This window comes from Cherax quadricarinatus, chromosome 91 (assembly GCF_038502225.1).
Source record: "Cherax quadricarinatus isolate ZL_2023a chromosome 91, ASM3850222v1, whole genome shotgun sequence".
In the NCBI taxonomy this organism is placed as follows: Eukaryota; Metazoa; Arthropoda; class Malacostraca; order Decapoda; family Parastacidae; genus Cherax; species Cherax quadricarinatus.
This window is the reverse complement of record NC_091382.1, coordinates 8,935,596-8,958,035: the sequence shown is the minus strand read 5'-3', so window position 1 is coordinate 8,958,035 and position 22,440 is coordinate 8,935,596. Positions and strand designations below refer to the sequence as shown.

Here is a 22,440-nt window from a genome sequence, read left to right as displayed (position 1 = left end):
GACACACTTTCACTGTCATTCACTTAATGGTCATCTTTCCAGAAGTGTGCTGACATCACAGTCAAATTACCCTCAGACTATAACAGTCCCATCTCTCCTCTAGAATGCAAGCACTGCTCTACCTGGCTAACCAGGTACCCTGGATTCCTTCATGAAAGCTACATATATATTAGGAAAAAGTTTTTTGATGTCCCTTACGGTCATTTGTTGTATGCTATAGTTTCCAATTACACTTTTCTTTCTTTTCTTTTCATGCAGTGAAGAGACTTTACTTGTTTACTGAGTCTGTGCCCCTGAATATATATTTTTTTGGAAATTAGGAGGAGGTGTGGAGTTACTAAAAGTATTATTCAAAGGGCTAAAAAGGGGTTGAGGAGGTTTGGTCATTTAGAGAGGATGGAGCACAACAGGATGACTTGGAGGGTGTATAAATCTGTAGTGGAGGGAAGGCAGGGTTGGAGTCATCCTAGGAAAGGATGGAGGGAGGGGGTAAAAGAGGTTTTGTGTACAAGGGACTTGGACATACAGCAGGCATATGTGTGTGTGCGTGTTAGATAGGAATGGAGACGATTGGTTTTCAGAATCTGACGAGCTGTTGGAGTGTGAGCAGGGTACTATTTTGTGAAGGGATTCAGGGAAACCAGTCAGCTGGGCTTGAGTACTGGAGATGAAAAGTATGATGCCTGCATTTTAAAGGAGGGGTTTGAAATATTGGCTGTTTGGAGTGACATCCAAACTGTTGTATTTGAGCGCCTCGGTAAAGGCAGTGATTTTGTGTGAATGATGATGAAAGTGTTGAATGATGGTGAAAGTTTTTCTTTTTTGGGTCACCCTGCCTCGGTGGGAGACCATTGATATGTTGAAAAAAAAAAAAAATGGGTTCTAGGGATAAGTGCCAATTTTTTTGACATGTTGTTGTCTCGCACTAAGGTAGGGTGACATTAAAAATGGCAGTATTTACCATCATTCATTCAGCTGCTCTCTCTCTCTCTCCAGAAGTGTGCTAACATTACAGTTTAAATATCCTCCAAACTGCAGCATTCCTACCTCCAGGACTAAGTGACTAACTTGGTTCCCTGAATCCCTCCAAAAATGTTTCTGTCCTCACATTCCAACAGCAATTTCTTACAGATAATCTTAAATCTCAACATTTTTAACCTTTTGACTGTCGCAACCCCAAATCTTGAGGTGTCTCCAAGTGTCACAAAATATTTGAAAAAAAAATTTTGTTTTTTCTTATGAAATGAGAGAGAATCTTTTCCCGATGGTAATGACACCAAAGGTACAAAATTTTATGTAAAACTTATGGAATTAGGCTCTCGTGAAGTTAGCGACCTCAGCAATATTTACGAATCGGCAATTTCGCCCACTTTGAGCCCTATTCTCAGCCAATTCCATTATTCCAGTCGACCAAGCTCATAACTATTTCTTTAGAACTCCATTTGTTCTATCGACTGAGTACACAGAATTGCCCATTTACTGATTTCAACTACCCAATAAAGTGGTCAGAAATTGGCAATTTGGCCAATTTCACGCAAATTAAAAAATATGCCAATTTTAAAATAGGGTCCAGAATGAACAATGCAGACATTCCTGGTTCTAAAATAACATTTTCTTGTTCATCAGTCACGTCTCCAGGCCCCTCTGATATTACTCTTGCTTTCTATTTTGAATTTTTATTCGAACAAAAAATAGAAGATTTACTGTTATGCAGACTACTGCAATATTGTAATAATTGTATAAATAATGTCAACCCATTCATGACTGCATATTAGAATGGCTAGTTGGGCATTTATTGGACAATGACATCACTTGTTTACTCTTGAACATTGGCAAAAATCAAACATTTCCCCTACTTTGAGCTTCGTTTCAAGGTTCTTTTCAAAGTAAAACCAATCAAAATCAGCTCTATTTCTGTAATACGTTTTCTATTCTATCAAATGTAACTATGAAGACGAAAATATAAACATAAAAACTATACGAAAATACACCTCAAAGTTGGCATTTTATTCCAAAAACACAGTTGAGTTTTTTTTCTCATTGTGCACTGCGTGCTGCAGGATTTTTTTTTATATGGTGCACACTGACCACACAGACCCATTCTCTCACATGTGGGCCTAACAGCTTTCTCCTGCTTGATTTGAAGCCACTAGAATTTTTGAGTATACAGTGGACCCTCGACCAATGATATTAATCCGTTCCTGAGAGCTCATCGTTACTTGAAATTATAGTTAGTCGAGTTAATTTTCCCCATAAGAAATAATGGAAATCAAATTAATCCGTTCCTGACACCCCAAAGTATTGAAACAAAAAAATTTTACCACATGAAATATTAATTTTAATACACACAAACTGAAGAAGACATGCACAGTTACATGACACTTACCTTTATTGAAGATCTGGTGATGATTGATGGGATGGGAGGAGGGGAGAGTGCTGATCTTCTTAGTGTTTAGAAGGGGAATCCCCTTCCCTTGTTCTTTTAATGCCACTAGGACAAGCTTCAGAGTCACTGGACTTGTGTCGCACAACATATCTGTCCATGGAGGCCTGTACCTCCCATTCCTTTATGACATTTCTAAAGTGTTTCACAACATTGTCAGTGTACAGGTTGCCAACACGGCTTGCAGTAGCTGTGTCAGGGTGATTTTCATCCATAAAGGTTTGCACTTTAAGCCACATTGCACAGATTTCCTTAATCTTAGAAGTAGGCAACTTCTTCAATTTCTCTATCCCCTCCTCCGAAGCAGTTTCCTCAGGTGTGGCCTCTTGCTGTTGAAGATGATCTAGCAGCTCATCAGTGGTTAGTTCTTCATTGTCCTCCTCCACCAACTCTTCCACATCCTCCCCACTAACCTCCAACCCCAAGGACTTCCCCAATGCCACAATGGATTCCTGAACTGGCATAGGATTCTCAGGGTTAGCCTCAAACCCTTCAAAATCCCTTTTGTCTACACATTCTGGCCACAGTTTTTTCCAAGCAGAGTTCAAGGTCCTCTTAGTCACTTCCTCCCAAGCTTTACCTATAATGTTTACACAATTGAGGATGCAAAAGTGATCTCTCCAAAACTCTCTTAGAGTCAGTTGAGTTTCTGAGGTCACTACAAAGCACCTTTCAAACATAGCTTTTGTGTACAGTTTCTTGAAGTTGGAAATGACCTGCTGGTCCATGGGCTGCAGGAGAGGAATGGTATTAGGAGGCAAAAACTTCACCTTAATGAAGCTCATGTCCCTAGAAAGTTGCTCTGCCAAGTCTGAAGGATAACCAGGAGCATTGTCTAATACCAGGAGGCACTTAAGGTCCAATTTATTTTCCAGGAGGTAATTTGTCACAGTGGGGGCAAATGCATGGTGTAACCAGTCATAGAAAAAGTCCCTAGTGACCCATGCCTTACTGTTTGCCCTCCACAGCACACACAAATTAGCCTTGAGGACATTGTTTTTCCTGAACACTCTGGGAGTTTCAGAGTGATACACCAGTAAAGGCTTCACTTTGCAATCACCACTAGCATTGGCACACATCAACAGAGTAAGCCTGTCTTTCATAGGCTTATGTCCTGGGAGAGCCTTTTCCTCCTGAGTAATGTACGTCCTGCTTGGCATTTTCTTCCAAAACAGGCCTGTTTCATCACAATTAAACACTTGTTCAGGTTTCAGTCCTTCACTGTCTATGTACTCCTTGAATTCCTGCACATATTTTTTCAGCCGCTTTGTGGTCCGAGCTGGCAGCCTCACCATGCCTTATCACACTATGAATGCCATTACGCTTCTTAAATCTCTCAAACCAACCTTTTTATTATTATTTATTATCACACTGGCCGATTCCCACCAAGGCAGGGTGGCCCGAAAAAGAAAAACTTTCACCATCATTCACTCCATCACTGTCTTGCCAGAAGGGTGCTTTACACTACAGATTTTAAACTGCAACATTTACACCCCTCCTTCAGAGTGCAGGCACTGTACTTCCCATCTCCAGGACTCAAGTCCGGCCTGCCGGTTTCCCTGAACCCTTTCATAAATGTTACTTTGCTCACACTCCAACAGCACGTCAAGTATTAAAAACCATTTGTCTCCATTCACTCCTATCAAACATGCTCACGCTTGCCTGCTGGAAGTCCAAGCCCCTCACACACAAAACCTCTTTTACCCCCTCCCTCCAACCTTTCCTAGGCCGACCCCTACCCCGCCTTCCTTCCACTACAGACTGATACACTCTTGAAGTCATTCTGTTTCGCTCCATTCTCTCTACATGTCCGAACCACCTCAACAACCCTTCCTCAGCCCTCTGGACAACAGTTTTGGTAATCCCACACCTCCTCCTAACTTCCAAACTACGAATTCTCTGCATTATATTCACACTACACATTGCCCTCAGACATGACATCTCCACTGCCTGCAGCCTTCTCCTCGCTGCAACATTCATCACCCATGCTTCACACCCATATAAGAGCGTTGGTAAAACTATACTCTCATACATTCCCCTCTTTGCCTCCAAGGACAAAGTTCTTTGTCTCCACAGACTCCTAAGTGCACCACTCACCCTTTTTCCCTCAACAATTCTATGATTCACTTCATCTTTCATAGACCCATCCGCTGACACGTCCACTCCCAAATATCTGAATACATTCACCTCCTCCATACTCTCTCCCTCCAATCTGATATTCAATCTTTCATCACCTAATCTTTTTGTTATCCTCATAACCTTACTCTTTCCTGTATTCACCTTTAATTTTCTTCTTTTGCACACCCTACCAAATTCATCCACCAATCTCTGCAACTTCTCTTCAGAATCTCCCAAGAGCACAGTGTCATCAGCAAAGAGCAACTGTGACAACTCCCACTTTGTGTGTGATTCTTTATCTTTTAACTCCACGCCTCTTGCCAAGACCCTCGCATTTACTTCTCTTACAACCCCATCTATAAATATATTAAACAACCACGGTGACATCACACATCCTTGTCTAAGGCCTACTTTTATGGAAATAATTTCCCTCTTTCCTACATACTCTAACTTGAGCCTCACTATCCTCGTAAAAACTCTTCACTGCTTTCAGTAACCTACCTCCTACACCATACACCTGCAACATCTGCCACATTGCCCCCCTATCCACCCTGTCATACGCCTTTTCCAAATCCATAAATGCCACAAAGACCTCTTTAGCCTTATCTAAATACTGTTCACTTATATGTTTCACTGTAAACACCTGGTCCACACACCCCCTACCTTTCCTAAAGCCTCCTTGTTCATCTGCTATCCTATTCTCCGTCTTATTCTTAATTCTTTCAATAATAACTCTACCATACACTTTGCCAGGTATACTCAACAGACTTATCCCCCTATAATTTTTGCACTCTCTTTTATCCCCTTTGCCTTTATACAAAGGAACTATGCATGCTCTCTGCCAATCCCTAGGTACCTTACCCTCTTCCATACATTTATTAAATAATTGCACCAACCACTCCAAAACTATATCCCCACCTGCTTTTAACATTTCTATCTTTATCCCATCAATCCCGGCTGCCTTATCCCCTTTCATTTTACCTACTGCCTCACGAACTTCCCCCACACTCACAACTGGCTCTTCCTCACTCCTACAAGATGTTATTCCTCCTTGTCCTATACACGAAATCACAGCTTCCCTATCTTCATCAACATTTAACAATTCCTCAAAATATTCCCTCCATCTTCCCAATACCTCTAACTCTCCATTTATTAACTCTCCTCTCCTATTTTTAACTGACAAATCCATTTGTTCTCCAGGCTTTCTTAACTTGTTAATCTCACTAGAAAAACTTTCTTATTTTCAACAAAATTTGTTGATAACATCTCACCCACTCTCTCATTTGCTCTCTTTTTACATTGCTTCACCACTCTCTTAACCTCTCTCTTTTTCTCCATATACTCTTCCCTCCTTGCATCACTTCTACTTTGTAAAAACTTCTCATATGCTAACTTTTTCTCCCTTACTACTCTCTTTACATCATCATTCCACCAATCGCTCCTCTTCCCTCCCGCACCCACTTTCCTGTAACCACAAACTTCTGCTGAACACTCTAACACTACATTTTTAAACCTACCCCATACCTCTTCGACCCCATTGCCTATGCTCTCATTAGCCCATCTATCCTCCAATAGCTGTTTATATCTTACCCTAACTGCCTCCTCTTTTAGTTTATAAACCTTCACCTTTCTCTTCCCTGATGCTTCTATTCTCCTTGTATCCCATCTACCTTTTACTCTCAGTGTAGCTACAACTAGAAAGTGATCTGATATATCTGTGGCCCCTCTATAAACATGTACATCCTGAAGTCTACTCAACAGTCTTTTATCTACCAATACATAATCCAACAAACTACTGTCATTTCGCCCTACATCATATCTTGTATACTTATTTATCCTCTTTTTCTTAAAATATGTATTACCTATAACTAAACCCCTTTCTATACATAGTTCAATCAAAGGGCTCCCATTATCATTTACACCTGGCACCCCAAACTTACCTACCACACCCTCTCTAAAAGTTTCTCCTACTTTAGCATTCAGGTCCCCTACCACAATTACTCTCTCACTTGGTTCAAAGGCTCCTATACATTCACTTAACATCTCCCAAAATCTCTCTCTCTCCTCTGCATTCCTCTCTTCTCCAGGTGCATACACGCTTATTATGACCCACTTCTCGTATCCAACCTTTACTTTAATCCACATAATTCTTGAATTTACACATTCATATTCTCTTTTCTCCTTCCATAACTGATCATTCAACATTACTGCTACCCCTTCCTTTGCTCTAACTCTCTCAGATACTCCAGATTTAATCCCATTTATTTCCCCCCACTGAAACTCCCCTACCCCCTTCAGCTTTGTTTCGCTTAGGGCCAGGACATCCAACTTCTTTTCATTCATGACATCAGCAATCATCTGTTTCTTGTCATCCGCACTACATCCACGCACATTCAAGCATCCCAGTTTTATAAAGTTTTTCTTCTTCTCTTTTTTAGTAAATGTCTACAGGAGAAGGGGTTACTAGCCCATTGCTCCCGGCATTTTAGTCGCCTCATACGACACGCATGGCTTACGGAGGAAAGATTCTTTTCCACTTCCCCATGGACAATAGAAGAAATAAAGAAGAACAAGAGCTATTTAGAAAAAGGAGAAAAACCTAGATGTATGTATATATATATATGCTATATATGCATGTGCGTGTCTGTGAAGTGTGACCAAAGTGTAAGTAGGAGTAGCAAGATATCCCTTTTCTGGCCTTAAATTCACTCACATCACCACTAGTTGCTGGCATTTTTTTAATTAAATCGTCATGCAACTTCCTAGCCTTTTCACATATGATCGCTTGAGAGATGCTATCTCCTGCTATCTGTTTTTTGTTTATCCACACCAATAAGAGTCTCTCAACATCTTCTGTCACTTGCGATGTCAGTTTCAAAAACATTGTTGCAAATTTGGCAAGAACAGCTTCCTTGATTGCCGTTTTCTTGCCCACAATAGTAGCGATGGTTGATTGGGGTTTACTATACAACCTGACCAGCTTGGAGACACGCACTCCACTTTCATACTTAGCAATGATCTCTTTCTTCATCTCCATAGTAATTCTCACCCTTTTTGCTGTAGGCTTGGCACTAGAAGCTTTCTTGGGGCCCATGGTGACTTATTTTGCAGGTGCAATCGCTACAAAGGCTGTGATAATATGAAATGTTCGAATTGTATGTTTTGAAGCGACCGCGGTGGACGCGTCTTAAACGGAACGAATAGCGTTGGTCGGGTTTTTTAGCGCTAGTCGAGGCAAAATTTTTGCGTTAAAATGTATCGCTAGTCGGATTTATTGTTGATGATGCTCTAACAAGACTTGCATATATATATGGTGAATTAATTAATGTTAAGTGCTAAACCCATGTACGTATGTAATTGGGATATGTGGTGTAGGCTTGATCCTCTGTCTGCTGAGCATGAGAAAGATGTGCTTCCTATTTGTACGTACCTAGATGTTCTGTATATGGTGGAAAATTTACTTTTATTTATTTATTATTGCTGTGGAGATGGATTCAGCTTGGTGATTATTCAGTGTCTAATTGTTTAACTGGTTTCTACAGACAGGAGGGCCGAGGGAAGGTGAGGCACCCGGTATGGTGGTCGTGGCGGACGTTGTTGCTCTACCATTTAGGCACTGTGGCAAAAGGCTCATTGCTCATCACTATCTGTAAGCTGCCAAGATTGATCATACAGTGGGTCACCAAGAAGTAAGTTCATTTTTTTTTTTTTTAACCATATTTCTCATTTTCCCCACCAAGTTCAGTTGATTATATTCATGGAGGGAACACTAAACCCATAGGGGTTATACAGTGCCTTGGGGAATGGAAGGTATTCAGGCTTGATTTAAGGAATTGGAGAATTTGTCTAATTCCTTGGATCAAGAGCCCCTCACCAACATCAAGGAACCTTTGTGGGGAGCTGATTCAAAGAAAACATTTTCATCGTTACTCATTTAACCCTTTGAGGGTCGACAGGCCCTCTCAGAAATTCGTTCTCAGGGTCGGCCAAATTTAAAAAAAAAAAAATTATTTTTTCTTTTGAAAAGATAGAGAATCTTTTCCCGATCATAATGACACCAAAATTATGAGATTTGATGGAAAACTTACGGAATTATGCTCTCGCGAAGTTAGCGGTCTCGGAGATGTTTACGCATCGGCGATTTTGCCCAATTTGAGCCCCATTTTCGGCCAATTCCTCTGTACTAGTCGACAAAAAACATGAATATTTCGCTAGAACTACATTTTTTCTATTGAATGAGTGCAAGAAACCACCCATTTACCATTTTCAACTATCCAATACAATGGTCAGAATTTAGCAATTTTGCCAATTTCACACAAATTTCAAAAAATGCCAATTTCCGAATAGGGTCCAGAACAAACAAGAAATACATTCCTGGCACTAAAATGACATTTCTTCTGTTCATTAGTCACGTCTCAAGGCCCCTCTTACATTCTTTTGCTTTCCACTTTGAATTTTTATTCTCACGAAAAATAGAAGATTTACTGTTATGCAGACTACTGCATTAGTGTAAAAAATGGTATAAATCATATTGGTGCACTTGCAAAAGAATGTTAGACTCACCAGTTGACGTGTATTGGACGCTTGGCATGATTTGTTTACTTTTGAACTTTGGTAAAAATTGAACATTTCTGCTACTTTGAGCTCAATTTCAAGGTACTTTTCATTGTAAAACCAGTGAAAATCATCTCAATTTCTGTGACATGCATTCCATTCTATAAAATGAGACCACGAAAACTAGAATACAACAATAAATAACCATACGAAAATACACTGCAAAGTTGCTGTTTTATGCCAAAAAAACGGTGAAAGTTTTTTTCTCATTATGCACTGTGTGCTGCAGGATTTTTTTATACTGTGCACACTGACCACATAGACCCATTCTTTCAAATGGAGGCCTACCAGCCTTTTCCCGCGAGATTTAAGAGCGCTAGAATTTATGCGTACTAGTACATCAAAAACCCCTGCGCGTAAGACGTACTAGTACGTCCGAAACCCTCAAAGGGTTAATAGCCGTTTCGCCAGAAGTGCACAGACATCTCAATTTAGTATTTAAATCTAAATTGATTTCGTGGGAGGTGCCTTGATGTTGATAAAAGCCCTTGATTCAAGGAATTGGAGGTACCCCTTCCCTTTAATTAACCCTGATTCCCTTTTATTTCCCAGGCATTATATTGTCCTTACTGGTTAAATGCTTACACATGCTTCTCCATCAATATAAATTATTTTCTTTCAACCCACCGAGGCAGTGACGTAAAAAAGAAAAACTTTTTTCTTTTTTTCATTTTAAATTTAGTAATTTATACAGGAGAAGGGGTTACCAGCCCTTTGCTCCCAGTCAGTGAATATTTTTTCTTGTATGCAATTTAATTTATGGCAATTTAATTTATGCTTCTCTTTTAATTTCATAATTTGTATGCATAACTTTATGTTGATCTCTCATGCATATATAAAGCATAGGAAGAGAAGAGGTTCTAGTTTATTAGAATTTTTTTTTTTTTTTAACATGTCGGCCATTTCCCACCAAGGCAGGGGTGACTTAAAAAGAAAGAAAAGCCCAAAAGGAAAGAAAAAATTTCATCATTCATCACTTCCACCATCATTCATACATAATCATTGTCTTTGCAGACACACTCATATATAACAGTTTAGATGTTCCTCTAAACAGCCAGTATCCCAAACCCCTCCTTTAAGCAGGCATTGTACTTCCCATTTCCAGGACTCAAATCCAGCTAACCGGTTTCCCTGAATCCCTTCACAAAATATTATCCTGCTCACACTCCAACAACTCATTGTATAAAACATTGGAAGAGAACATTACATATGCATTAAAATCAGTCAGCCAAAGCATTATACATTATGCTATAATTACACATTCCCACAGCTTCAGCAGTAATGTCTATTCTAACTACAAGCAAGACTCTGCACTACTCACCCAGTGGTTCCGGTTTTATTCCCCTTGACCAATAACAGAATTAGTGTAAGTATTAATCCCTTGACAAGGCAAGATTTGAAAAATATAAATGGTATTTTTTCTTGGAGGATACCATGTTCTCTAACATTTTAGCTTTTGTCATATTATTGTTAAATTTGATGTCTTTTCATATATTGTACTAGGGAATGAATGGATTTGTCAGTTAAAAACAGAGTAGGGGAGTTAGTAGATGGGGAGCTGGAGGTATTGGGTAGATGGAACTTTTATATGTCGACGAAGAAAGGGGGGCGGTAATTTCATTCACTGGCCAGGGAGGTATACCATCTTTTAGGAGTGAAGAAGAGCAGGATGTGAGTGTGGGGGAGGTGTATGTAGCATTACTTAGAATGAAAGGGGGTAAAGCAGCTGGAACTGACAGGATCATGACAGTAATTTTAAAAGCAGGGGGGGATATAGTGTTGGAGTTGTTGGTATTTTTTCCAGCAAGCGTGCATGAGCGTGTTAGATAGGAGTGAATGGAGACAAATGATACTTGGGACCTGACAATCTGTTGGAGTGTGAGCAGGGTAATATTTAGTGAAGGGAGTCAGGGAAACCGGTTATTTTCATATAGTCGGACTTGAGTCCTGGAAATGGGAAGTACAATGCCTGCACTTTAAAGGAGGGGTTTGGGATATTGGCAGTTTGGAGGGATATGTTGTGTATCTTTATACGTATATGCTTCTAAACTGTTGTATTCTGAGCACCTCTGCAAAAGCAGTGATAATGTGTGAGTGTGGTAAAAGTGTTGAATGATGATGAAAGTATTTTCTTTTTAGGGATTTTCTTTCTTTTTTGGGTCACCCTGCCTCGGTGGGAGACGGCCGACTTGTTGAAAACAAAAAAAAAAAAGTATGAAAGAGGGGAAGGTACCTAGGGATTGGCAGAGAGCATGTGTAATTCCTTTATATAAAGGGAAGGGGGGACAAAAGAGATTGTAAAAATTATAGAGGAATAAGTTTACTTAGTATACCAAGAAAAGTGTATGGTATGGTTATTATTGAAAGAATTAGAGGCAAGACAGAATGTAGGATTGTGGATGAGCAAGGAGGATTTAGAGTGAGTAGGGGATGTGTAGATCAAGTGTTTACATTGAAGCATATGTGTGAATAGTATTTAGATAAAGGTAGGGAAGTTTTCATTGCATTTATGGATTTAGAAAAGGCATATGATAGAGTGGATAGGGGAGCAATGTGGCAGATGTTGCAAGTACAGTGGACCCCCGAGTTTCGTGATTAATCTGTTCCAGAGAGCCCGCCGAAGGTCGAAATTCATGAAAAGCGAATTAATTTTCCCCATAAGAAATAATGGAAATAAAATTAATCCGTTCCTGACACCCAAAAATATTAAAATAATTTTTTTTTTTTTTTTTTTTCAAATTAAATAAAGATTTACATAATGAAAACAATCAGAAATCAAGTACATGCATTTAAAAAATAATAATAACATTACACTTACCTTTACTGAAGACTTCTGTGTAGATGGAAGACGGGAGTAGGGGATAGGAGGAAGGAGTACACTATTTTTTGGAAGGAGAATCTCCTTCCATTAGGACTTCAGGTATTAAGTCCATATCTGGGGTTACTTCCTTCTTCTTTTAATGCCACTGGGACCAGCTTGAGAGTCACTGGACCCCTGTCGCATAAAATATCTGTCCAGAGAGGTCTGTTTCTGGCATTTCTTAAGATTTCCCTGAAGTGGGACACAACGCTGTCATTGTACATGTTGCCAATATGGCCTGCAACAGCTTTGTTAGGGTGAAGTTCATCCATAAATGTTTGCACTTCAGTCCACTTTCCACAAATGTCCTTAATCTTTGAAGAAGGCACCTTCCTCCATCTCTCTTCCCCCTCCTCTGCAGCAGTTTCCTGAGCTGTGATCTGTTGCTGTTGCAGATGAAGCTCTTGCAGCTCTTCAGTGGTTAGCTCTTCCCTGTGGCCCTCCACCAACTCTTCCACATCCTCACCACTCACCAACCCCAGGGACATCCCCAATGCCACAATAGTTTCCACAACTGGCATAGGCTCCTTAGGGTCAGCCACAAACCTTTCAAAATCCCTCTCTTGTACACAGTCTGGCCACAAATTTCTCCAAGCAGAGTTCAAAGTCCTGGAAGTCACTCCCTCCTAAGACTTACCTATAAGGTTTATGCAATGGAGGATATTAAAGTGATCTTTCCAGAACTCTCTTAGGGTCAGTTCAGTGTCTGAGGTCACTTCAAAGCACTTCTGAAACACTGCTTTGGTGTAGAGTTTTTTTGAAGTTTGAAATGACCTGCTGCTCCATGGGCTGGAGGAGAGGAGTGGTATTAGGAGGCAAGAACTTCACCGTGATGAAACTAAACTCCTCCACTATTTGCTCTTCCAAGTCTGGAGGATGAGCAGGAGCATTGTCCATTACCAGGAGGCACTTCAGTGGCAATTTATTTTCCAGGAGGTATTTCTTCACACTGGGGCCAAACACTTCATTAAACCAGTCTGGGAAAATTCCCCTTGTGACCCATGCCTTACTGTTAGCCTTCCACATCACATACAAATTACTCTTGGCAACACTGTATTTCTTGAACACTCTGGGATTTTCAGAGTGATACACCAGTAAAGGTTTCACTTTAAAATCCCCACTAGCATTACTACAAAACATGAGAGTAAGCCTGTCTTTCATAGGCTTGTGTCCTGGGAGTGCAGTTTCCCCCTGCGTGATGTAGGTCCTCTTTGGCATTTTCTTCCAGAAGAGGCCTGTTTCGTCACAATTAAACACTTGCTGGGGTTTGAATTCTCCAGTGTCTACGCACTCCTTAAACTTCCGTACAAACTTCTCAGCTGCTTTTTTGTCAGAACTGGCAGCCTCACCATGCCTTATCACACTGTGAATGCCACTACACTTCTTAAATCTCTCAAACCAACCTTTGTCAGCATATCCACCCCTTTTGCAACAACAGCACACTTAATTTCCTTTACTTTCGCCACGATCGAAGTGATGGTTGAATGGGGCTTGCCATACATCCTGGCAAGCTCTGTAACACGCACTCCACTCTCATATTTTTCAATGATTTCCTTCTTGAATTTGATCGTGTTTCTCACTTTCTTTACCAATGGGCTTGCACTAGCTTTCCTTGGGCTCATGGTGACTTATTTAGCAGTTGTAATCACAAAAAACAATGGATTATTACGTATGAACCCGCGGGGTGATGGTCACGTGTTGGTAAACAATGGCATACTGAGTGTGAATGGTGTGGGAGACTGGCTTTGTGTGCCCGGTGACGGGCGGACGGGTACCGGACGGTCGCCGAAACACGAGTTTTTTCACGAAACTCGAGGCCAAATTTTTCCAAAAAAACTCACCGAAGGTCGAATTTCACGAAAGTCGAGGCTGCCGAAACTCGAGGGTCCACTGTATATGGAATAGGTAGTAAGTTACTAAATGCTGTAGAGTTTTTATGAGGATAGTGAGGCTCAGGTTAGGATGTGTAGAAGAGAGGGAGAATACTTCCCGGTAAAAGTGGGTCTTAGACAGGGATGTGTAATGTCACCATGGTTGTTTAATATATTTATAGATGGGGTTGTAAAAGAAGTAAATACTAGGGTGTTGGGGAGAGGGGTGGGATTAAATTATGGGGAATCAAATACAAATGAGAATTGACACAGTTACTTTTTGTTAATGATACTGTGCTTATGGGAGATTCTAAAGAAAAATTGCAAAGGTTAGTGGACGAGTTTGGGAGTGTGTGTAAAGGTAGAAAGTTGAAAGTGAACATGGAAAAGAGTAAGGTGATTAGGGTATCAAATGATTTAGATAAAGAAAAATTGGATATGAAATAGGAGAGGAGGAGTATAGAAGAAGTGAATGTTTTCAGATATTTGGGAGTTGACGTGTCAGTGGATGGATGTATGAAGGGTGAAGTTAACCATAGAATTGATGAAGGAAAAAAGGTGAGTGGAGCATTGAGGTATATGTGGAGACAAAAAACATTTTCTATGGGGGCAAAGAAGGGAATATATGAAAGTATGGTGGTAACAACACTTATATGGGTATGAAGCTTGGGTTGTGAATGCAGCAGCGAGGAGACGGTTGGAGGCAGTGGAGATGTCCTGTCTAAGGGCAAAGTGTGGTGTAAATATTATGCAGAGAATTAGGAGTGTGGAAATTAGGAGAAGGTGTGGAGTTAATAAAAGTATTAGTCAGAGGGCTGAGGAGGGTTGAGGTGGTTTGGTCATTTAGAGAGAATGGATCAAAGTAGAATGACGGAGAGCATATAAATCTGTAGGGGAAGGAAGGCGGGGTAGGGGTTGTCCTCGAAAAGGTTGGAAGGAGGGGGTTAAAGGAGGTGTTGTGGGCGAGGGGTTTGGACTTCCAGCAAGCGGGCGTGAGCGTGTTAGATAGGAGTGAATGGAGACAAATGGTATTTGGGACCTGACGAGCTGTTGGAGTGTGAGCGGGGTAATATTTAGTGAAGGGATTCAGGAAAACAGGTTATTTTATATAACTGAACTTGAGTCCTGGAAATGGGAAGTACAATGCCTGCACTCTAAAGGAGGGGTTTGAGATATTGACAGTTTGGAGGGATATATTGTGTATTTTTTATATGTATATACTTCTAAACTGTTGTATTCTGAGCACCTCTGCAAAAACAGTGATTATGTGTGGGTGAGGTGAAAGTGTTGAATGATGATGAAAGTATTTTCTTTTTGGGGATTTTCATTCTTTTTGGGTCCCCCTGCCTCGGTGGGAGACGGCCGACTTGTTGAAAAATATATATATATATATATATATATATATATATATTGTCCTAGGTAGTAGATTGGTAAACAGCAACCGCCCAGGGAGGTACTACCGTCCTGCCAAGTGAGTGTACAATGAAAACCTGTAATTGTTTTACATGATGGTAGGATTGCTGGTATCTTTTGTCTGTCTCATAAACATGCAAGATTTCAGGTATGTCTTTCTACTTCTACTTGCACTTAGGTCACACTACACATACATGTACACACCCCTCTGGGTATTCTTCTATTTTCTTTCTAGTTCTTGTTCTTGTTTATTTCCTCTTATCTCCATGGGGAAATGGAACAGAATTCTTCCTCCGTAAGCCATGCGTGTTGTAAGAGGCGACTAAAATGCCGGGAGCAAGGGGCTAGTAACCCCTTCTCACGTATAAATTACTAAATTTAAAAGAGAAACTTAAGTTTTTCTTTTTGGGCCACCCTGCCTTGGTGGGATACGGCTGGTGTGTTGAAAGAAAGAAATATATTGTATAAGGGTACATGTATATGAGTACATAGGTATATTTACATCATCCTCAGGTGCAAAGATCCAGAGCACAGTTGTGCACGGTGTTGTCTTCGACTGTGTTGTTGTTGTTTGTGGTGCTTTGAACACTTCCTCAAGTACATGAACCACAATGCTTACACTGTAACTGCTACCAGAGGCACTGCTTTCTGCACCTCTGCCAAAATTGTGAGTATTCTATTGTAAATATATGAAAAAAATTTTCCATGAGGGTACTGATATAAGTAACACAAAGCTCTAGTAGAAGAAAGCTACAGTAGCTTGGCGTGAACAATTTGCAAGTAGTCTAAAGTTTTGAGAGGAAATTATAAACAATGTTTTGGTCCATCCCGGTAATGCTGTTGGTCTTGATAATTTTCTAGAACACAACAATACAGTCTAATAGTTCCACTCTAAATTGCAGATTGTTTGTGATAAGCATCAGTAATTATGTTGACAGTATCATGTGAAGAAATTGACAGATGCCTCGGCAAAAACAGTGATTATTATTATGTATGAGTATTGGTGAAAGTGTTGAATGATGATGAAAATTTTTTCTTTCTTTTTGGGTCACCCTGCCTTGGTGGGAAACGGCCATGTTAAAAACAAAAATTATTCACATTCGACTTATGATGGGTTTGTCGGAAAGTAACCCCATCATAAGTCAAAGAGCACCTGTGCGATTTACTTAAACCTAAAAAACTATGCAGCTTCGTAATAAATACCGACAAGTTGGTTTAGAAAGACACACAAGCAAACACTGACATATTTATTAGAAAACGTTTCGGTCCTGGAACCTTGATCACTTCTAACATACAGAGGTAGAAAGACATTATGTATAGGCAGAGAGTGAGGTGTGAGTGACGCATGGTGACCTGAAGAATACCATGTTGGGATGAGGATGGGTAGATGATGAGATTGGTGGTGCTTAGCCTGCTTGAGTATCATGTTTGCTAATGTTAAAAATTTTGTGGTTTCCAGTGTTACATTCTATTGTATTGGTGACGGTGATTAGCGAGGCTTCTAGGCACCATCGGCGTCTGAGGTCTGGTTCAGTGAGAACGAGTTGTGCCTCATCCCAGTTCATCAAATGCCCCGTGGAGTCTCTGTGGAGGACACAGGCATACCTTAAATCTATTACAAGCACTTTGATGTCTGAACTGAAGGAGCATCAAAGTGCCTGTAACAGAGACGATTTAAGGTACGCCTGTGTCCTCCACAGAGACTCCACTGGGCATTTGATGAACTGGGATGAGGCACAACTCGTTCTCACCAACCCAGACCACAGACACCGACGGTGCCTAGAAGCCTTGCTAATTGCCATCACCAACACAATAGAACATAACACTGGAAACCACAAAATTTCTAAAACAGTAGCATACATGATACTCAAGCAGGCTAAGCACCACCGACCCAGCAACAAAAGTGTCACATGATCTCGTTGTCTACCCATCCTCGTCCCAACATGGCATTCTTCAGGTCACCATGAATCACTCACACCTCACTCTCCTCCTATATATAATGTCTTTCTACCTCTGTATGTTAGAAGTGATCTAGATCCCAGGACCGAAACATTTTCTAATAAATATGTATGTCGTAGTGTATGATTACGTGTCTTTCTAAACCAGCTTAATCTGTGTTTTTAACCCTTTCAGGGTTGGTGCCGTACTAGTACGCATAAATTCTAGCACCTTCAGATCTAGCAAGAGAAAGCTGGTAGCCCTACATATGAAAGAATGGGTCTTTGTGGTCTGTGTGCGCAGTATAAAAAAAAAATCCTGCAGCACACAGTGCATAATGGTAAAAAAAAAACTCCAAATGTGTTTTTGGTTTAAAACAGCGACTTTGCACTGTATTTTCGTATGCTATTTATGGTTGTATTCTAGTTTTCCTGGTCTCATTTTATAGAATGGAAGACATATTATAGAAATTGAGATGATTTTGATTGGCTTCACAATGAAAAGTACATTGAAATTGAGCTCAAAGTAGCAGAAATGTTCGATTTTTGCCAAAGTTCAAAAGTAAACAAACAAATCATGCCATGCGTCTAATACATGTCAACTGGCGAGTCTAATATTCTTTCACAAGTGCGCTGATATTATTTATACCATTTTTACACCATTTCTTCACTAGAGCAGTAGTCAGCATAACAGTAAATCTTCTATTTTTTGTGAGAATAAAAATTCAAAGTGGAAAGTAAAAGAACTGTAACAGAGGCCTGGGGATGTGACTAATAAACAGAGGAAATGTTATTTTAGTGCCAGGAATGTCTGTCTTGTTTATTCTGGACCCTATTTGGAAATGGGCATATTATGAAATTTGAATGAAATTGGCAAAATTGCCAATTTCTGACCACTTTATTGGATAGTTGAAATTGGTAAATGGGTGGTTTCTTGTACTCGATCGATAGAAAAAATGCAGTTCTAGCGAAATCATTTTCATTTTTGTTGATTGGTACATTGGAATTGGACGAAAATAGGGCTCAATGTGGGCGAAATCACCAATGCGTAAACATTGCCTAGACCGCTAACTTCGCGAGAGCATAATTCTGTAAGTTTTCCATCAGATTTCATACTTTTGGTGTTATTATGATCGAGAAAAGATTCTCTGTCATTTCATAAGAAAAAATAATTTTTTTGTTTTTTTTCTAAAAATTTCCAACCCTGAGAACAGGTTTAGGAGAGGGCCTGCCAACCCTGAAAGGGTTAACCTCAAATTTAAAAAAATGGCCTACAATCTAGCAATAAATTTGCCTAGCAACCCCTGAAAATGTTCATATCTGCATTAGAATGCTTTATTTACAATATACTTTTTTTTTGCAGGCATGGCGTGTGGTGTTGACCAACATGCTACAGGTGGCCACGGTCAACAGTGTTGGGGACTTGATGCTGTTTTTGGCCAAAGTTGCCGTTACTGGGACAGTGTGTTGTATAGCCCTCCCGGTACTTCATGCTGATCCAACACTTCACCTGTATGCAATACCACTCATCGTCACTGCTGTCTTTGCATTCTTCATCACACATTGTGTCTTTTCTGTGTATGAGGTATGAATTATGCCTTATTTTGTCAGTGTAATTTATTTATAAAAGGAAATACGGCACCCTGACAGTTTGTCTACTCTGACAATATGCAATTTTCCTTTGGTAATTTATTAGAAATTTATTCTGTAAAACTTTTATCTTGCTAATATAATAAATGTTCTTATGTAACTTACAGGCAACAAAGGCTTAATTTTTTTTACTGTTTTTTTTCTTCAACACACCAATCATATCCTACCAAGGCAGGGTGACCTAAAAAAAAAAATGAAAGTTTTTCTTTTTAGGTCACCCTAAATTTAATAATAAAAGCTTTTCTTTTTAAATTTAGTAATTTATACGTAAGGGGTTACTAGCCTCTTGCTTCTGGTATTTTAGTCGCCTCTTATGACATGCATGTGGTGTCCTGTAGCTCGATTGCTAGCGCACTCAGCTCACACACTGAGGTCTGGAGTTCAAATCTCCTCCGGTACACCTGGAAAACATTAGGGACGTGTTGCATAAGACACCTGCAGTCCCTGTCCCTGTTCACCCATCAGTTTAACCCTTTCAGGGTCGACAGGCCCTCTCAGAGACTTGTTCTCAGGGTCGGCCAAATTTCAAAAAAAAAAATTATTTTTTCTTATGAAAAGATAGAGAATCTTTTCCCGATCATAATGGCACCAAAAGTATGAAATTTGATGGAAAACTTACGGAATTATGCTCTTGCGAAGTTAGCGGTCTCGATGATGTTTACGCTTCAGCGATTTTGCCCACTTTGAGCCCTATTTTCGGCCAATTCCAGTGTACTAGTCGACAAAAATCATAACTATTTTGTTAGAACATTTTTTTCTATCGAATGAGTACAAGAAACCACCCATTTACCAATTTCAACTATCCAATACAGTGGTCAGAATTTAGCAATTTTGCCAATTTCACACAAATTTCAAAAGATGCCAATTTCCAAATAGGGTCCAGAATAAACAAGAAAGACATTCCTGGCACTAAAATAACATTTCCTCTGTTCATTAGTCACGCCCCCCACGCCCCTCTTACATTCTTTTGCTTTCCACTTTGAATTTTTATTCTCACAAAAAAATAGAAGATTTACTGTTATGCAGACTACTGCATTAGTGTAGAAATGGTATAAATAATATCAGTGCACTTGTGAAAGAATGTTAGACTCACCAGTTGACATGTATTGGACACATAGCATGATTTGTTTGCTTTTGAACTTTGCTAAAAATCAAACATTTCTGCTACTTCGAGCTCAATTTCAAGGTACTTTTCATTGTAAAACCAGTCAAAATCATCTCAATTTCTGTAATATGTCTTCCATTCTATAAAATGAGACCAGGAAAACTAGAATACAACAACAAATACCATATGAAAATACAGTGCAAAGTCGCTGTTTTAATCCAAAAACACAGTCAAAGTTTTATTTTTTCTCATTACGCACTGTGTGCTGCAGGATTTTTTTTATACTGCTCACACTGACCACATAGACCCATTCTTTCATATGGAGGCCTACCAGCTTTCTCTCATTAGATTTGAGGGTGCTAGAATTTAGGCGTACTAGTACGTCAAAAACCCTGGTGCGTAAGCCGTACTAGTACGGCTGAAACCCTGAAAGGGTTAAAATGGGTACCTGGGTGTTAGTCGACTGGTGTGGGTCGCATCCTGGGATGGAACCGACCTAATTTGCCCGAAATACTCAGCATAACAAATGGCTTTCTATATAGTAGTGGGTCATTGATGTCAGCTAGGCCTGTATGCCATGTACAGTGGACCCCCGGTTAACAAACTTTTTTCATTCCAGTAGTATGTTCAGGTGCCAGTACTGACCGAATTTTTTCCCATAAGGAATATTGTGAAGTAGATTGGTCCATTTCAGACCCCCAAACATACACGTACAAACGCACTTACATAAATACACTTACATAATTGGTCGCATTTGGAGGTGATCGTTAAGCGGGGGTCCACTGTACTTTTTTTTTTTTTTTTTAACAAGTTGGCCATCTCCCACCGAGGCAGGGTGACCCAAAAAGAAAGAAAATCCCCAAAAAGAAAATACTTTCATCATCATTCAACACTTTCACCTCACTCATACATAATCACTGTTTTTGCAGAGGTGCCCAGAATACAACAGTTTAGAAGCATATACGTATAAAGATACACAACATATCCCTCCAAACTGTCAATATCCCAAACCCCTCCTTTAACCCTTTAAGGGTTTCCGACGTACTAGTACGGCTTATGCACCAGGATTTGTGAAGTACTAGTACGCCTAAATTCTAGTGCCTTCAAATCTATTGAGAGAAAGCTGGTAGGCCTACATATGAAAGAATGGGTCTATGTGGTCAATGTGCACAGTATAAAAAAACTCCTGCAGCACACAGTGCATGAGAAAAAAAAACTCCGACCATGTTTTTGGTTTAAAACAGCGACTTTGCAGTGTATTTTTGTATGGTATTTATGATTGTATTTTAGTTTTCCTGGTCTCATTTTATAGAATGGAAGACATATTACAGAAATTGAGGTGATTTTGATTGGTTTCATAAAGAAAAGTACGTTGAAATTGAGCTCAAAGTAGCAGAAATGTTCGATTTTTACCAAAGTTCAAAAGTAAACAAATCATGCCAAGCGTCCAATACACGTCAACTGGCTAGTCTAATATTCTTTCACAAGTGCGCTGATATTATTTATACCATTTCTACACTAATGCAGTAGTCTGCATAACAGTAAATCTATTTTTTTGTGAGAATAAAAATTCAAAATGGAAAGCAAAAGAGATGTAAGAGGGGTGTGGGAACATGACTGATGAACAGAGAAAATTTTATTTTAGTGCCAGGAATGTTTGTCTTGTTTATTTTGGACCCTATTTGGAAATTGGCATCTTCTGAAATTTGTGTGAAATTGGCAAAATTGCCAATTTCTGACCATTTTATTGGATAGTTGAAATTGGTAAATGGGTGGTTTCTTGTACTCATTCGATAGAAAAATTGGAGTTCTAGTGAAATTGATATGATTTTTGTCGACTAGTACACTGAAACTGGCTGAAAATAGGGCTCAAAGTGGGCAAAATCGCTGATGCGTAAACGTCATCGAGACTGTGTGATGAATGGTTTAGAAAACCGACAAGTTGAAGAATTGAGACACTTATGCAACACATGGGAATCTTTATCTTTATCTCTTTTTTTTTTTTTTTCTACAAGAGTGATGGACTGATTACCTCAAACTTCTCCTCTCCTTACCCATTTCTACTTTGTATTGGACTGATGAAGCCACTGTGTGGTGAAACGTTTCTTCAATAAAGATTCCTATGTGTTGCATAAGTGTCTCAATTCTTCATCATCGAGACTGCTAACTTCGAGAGAGCATAATTCTGTAAGTTTTCCATCAAATTTGATACATGTACTTTTGGTGTCATTATGATTGAGAAAAGATTCTCTATCATTTCATAAGAATTTTTTTTTTCTTTTTTTTTTTTTCTGAAAAATTTTCGACCCTGAGAACGAGTTTAGGAGAGGGCCTCTCAACCCTGAAAGGGTTAAAGTGCAGGTATTGTACTTCCCATTTCCAGTTCTCAAGTCCAGCTGTATAAAAATTACCAGTTTCCTTGAATCCCT

General features: G+C 39.7%; 1 protein-coding gene across 1 annotated transcript in view; it reads left to right on the top strand.

The window, feature by feature from the left end:
- The window catches only part of Ctl1 (choline transporter-like protein 1), a 90,633-nt gene that overhangs the window by 50,271 nt on the left and 17,922 nt on the right, over positions 1-22,440 (top strand). Inside the window, exons 12-14 of the mRNA XM_070104373.1 lie at positions 8,104-8,250; positions 15,833-15,986; positions 18,620-18,841. Coding sequence (XP_069960474.1) covers positions 8,104-8,250; positions 15,833-15,986; positions 18,620-18,841 — 523 coding nt within the window. The remainder of the gene's footprint in view (positions 1-8,103; positions 8,251-15,832; positions 15,987-18,619; positions 18,842-22,440) is intronic.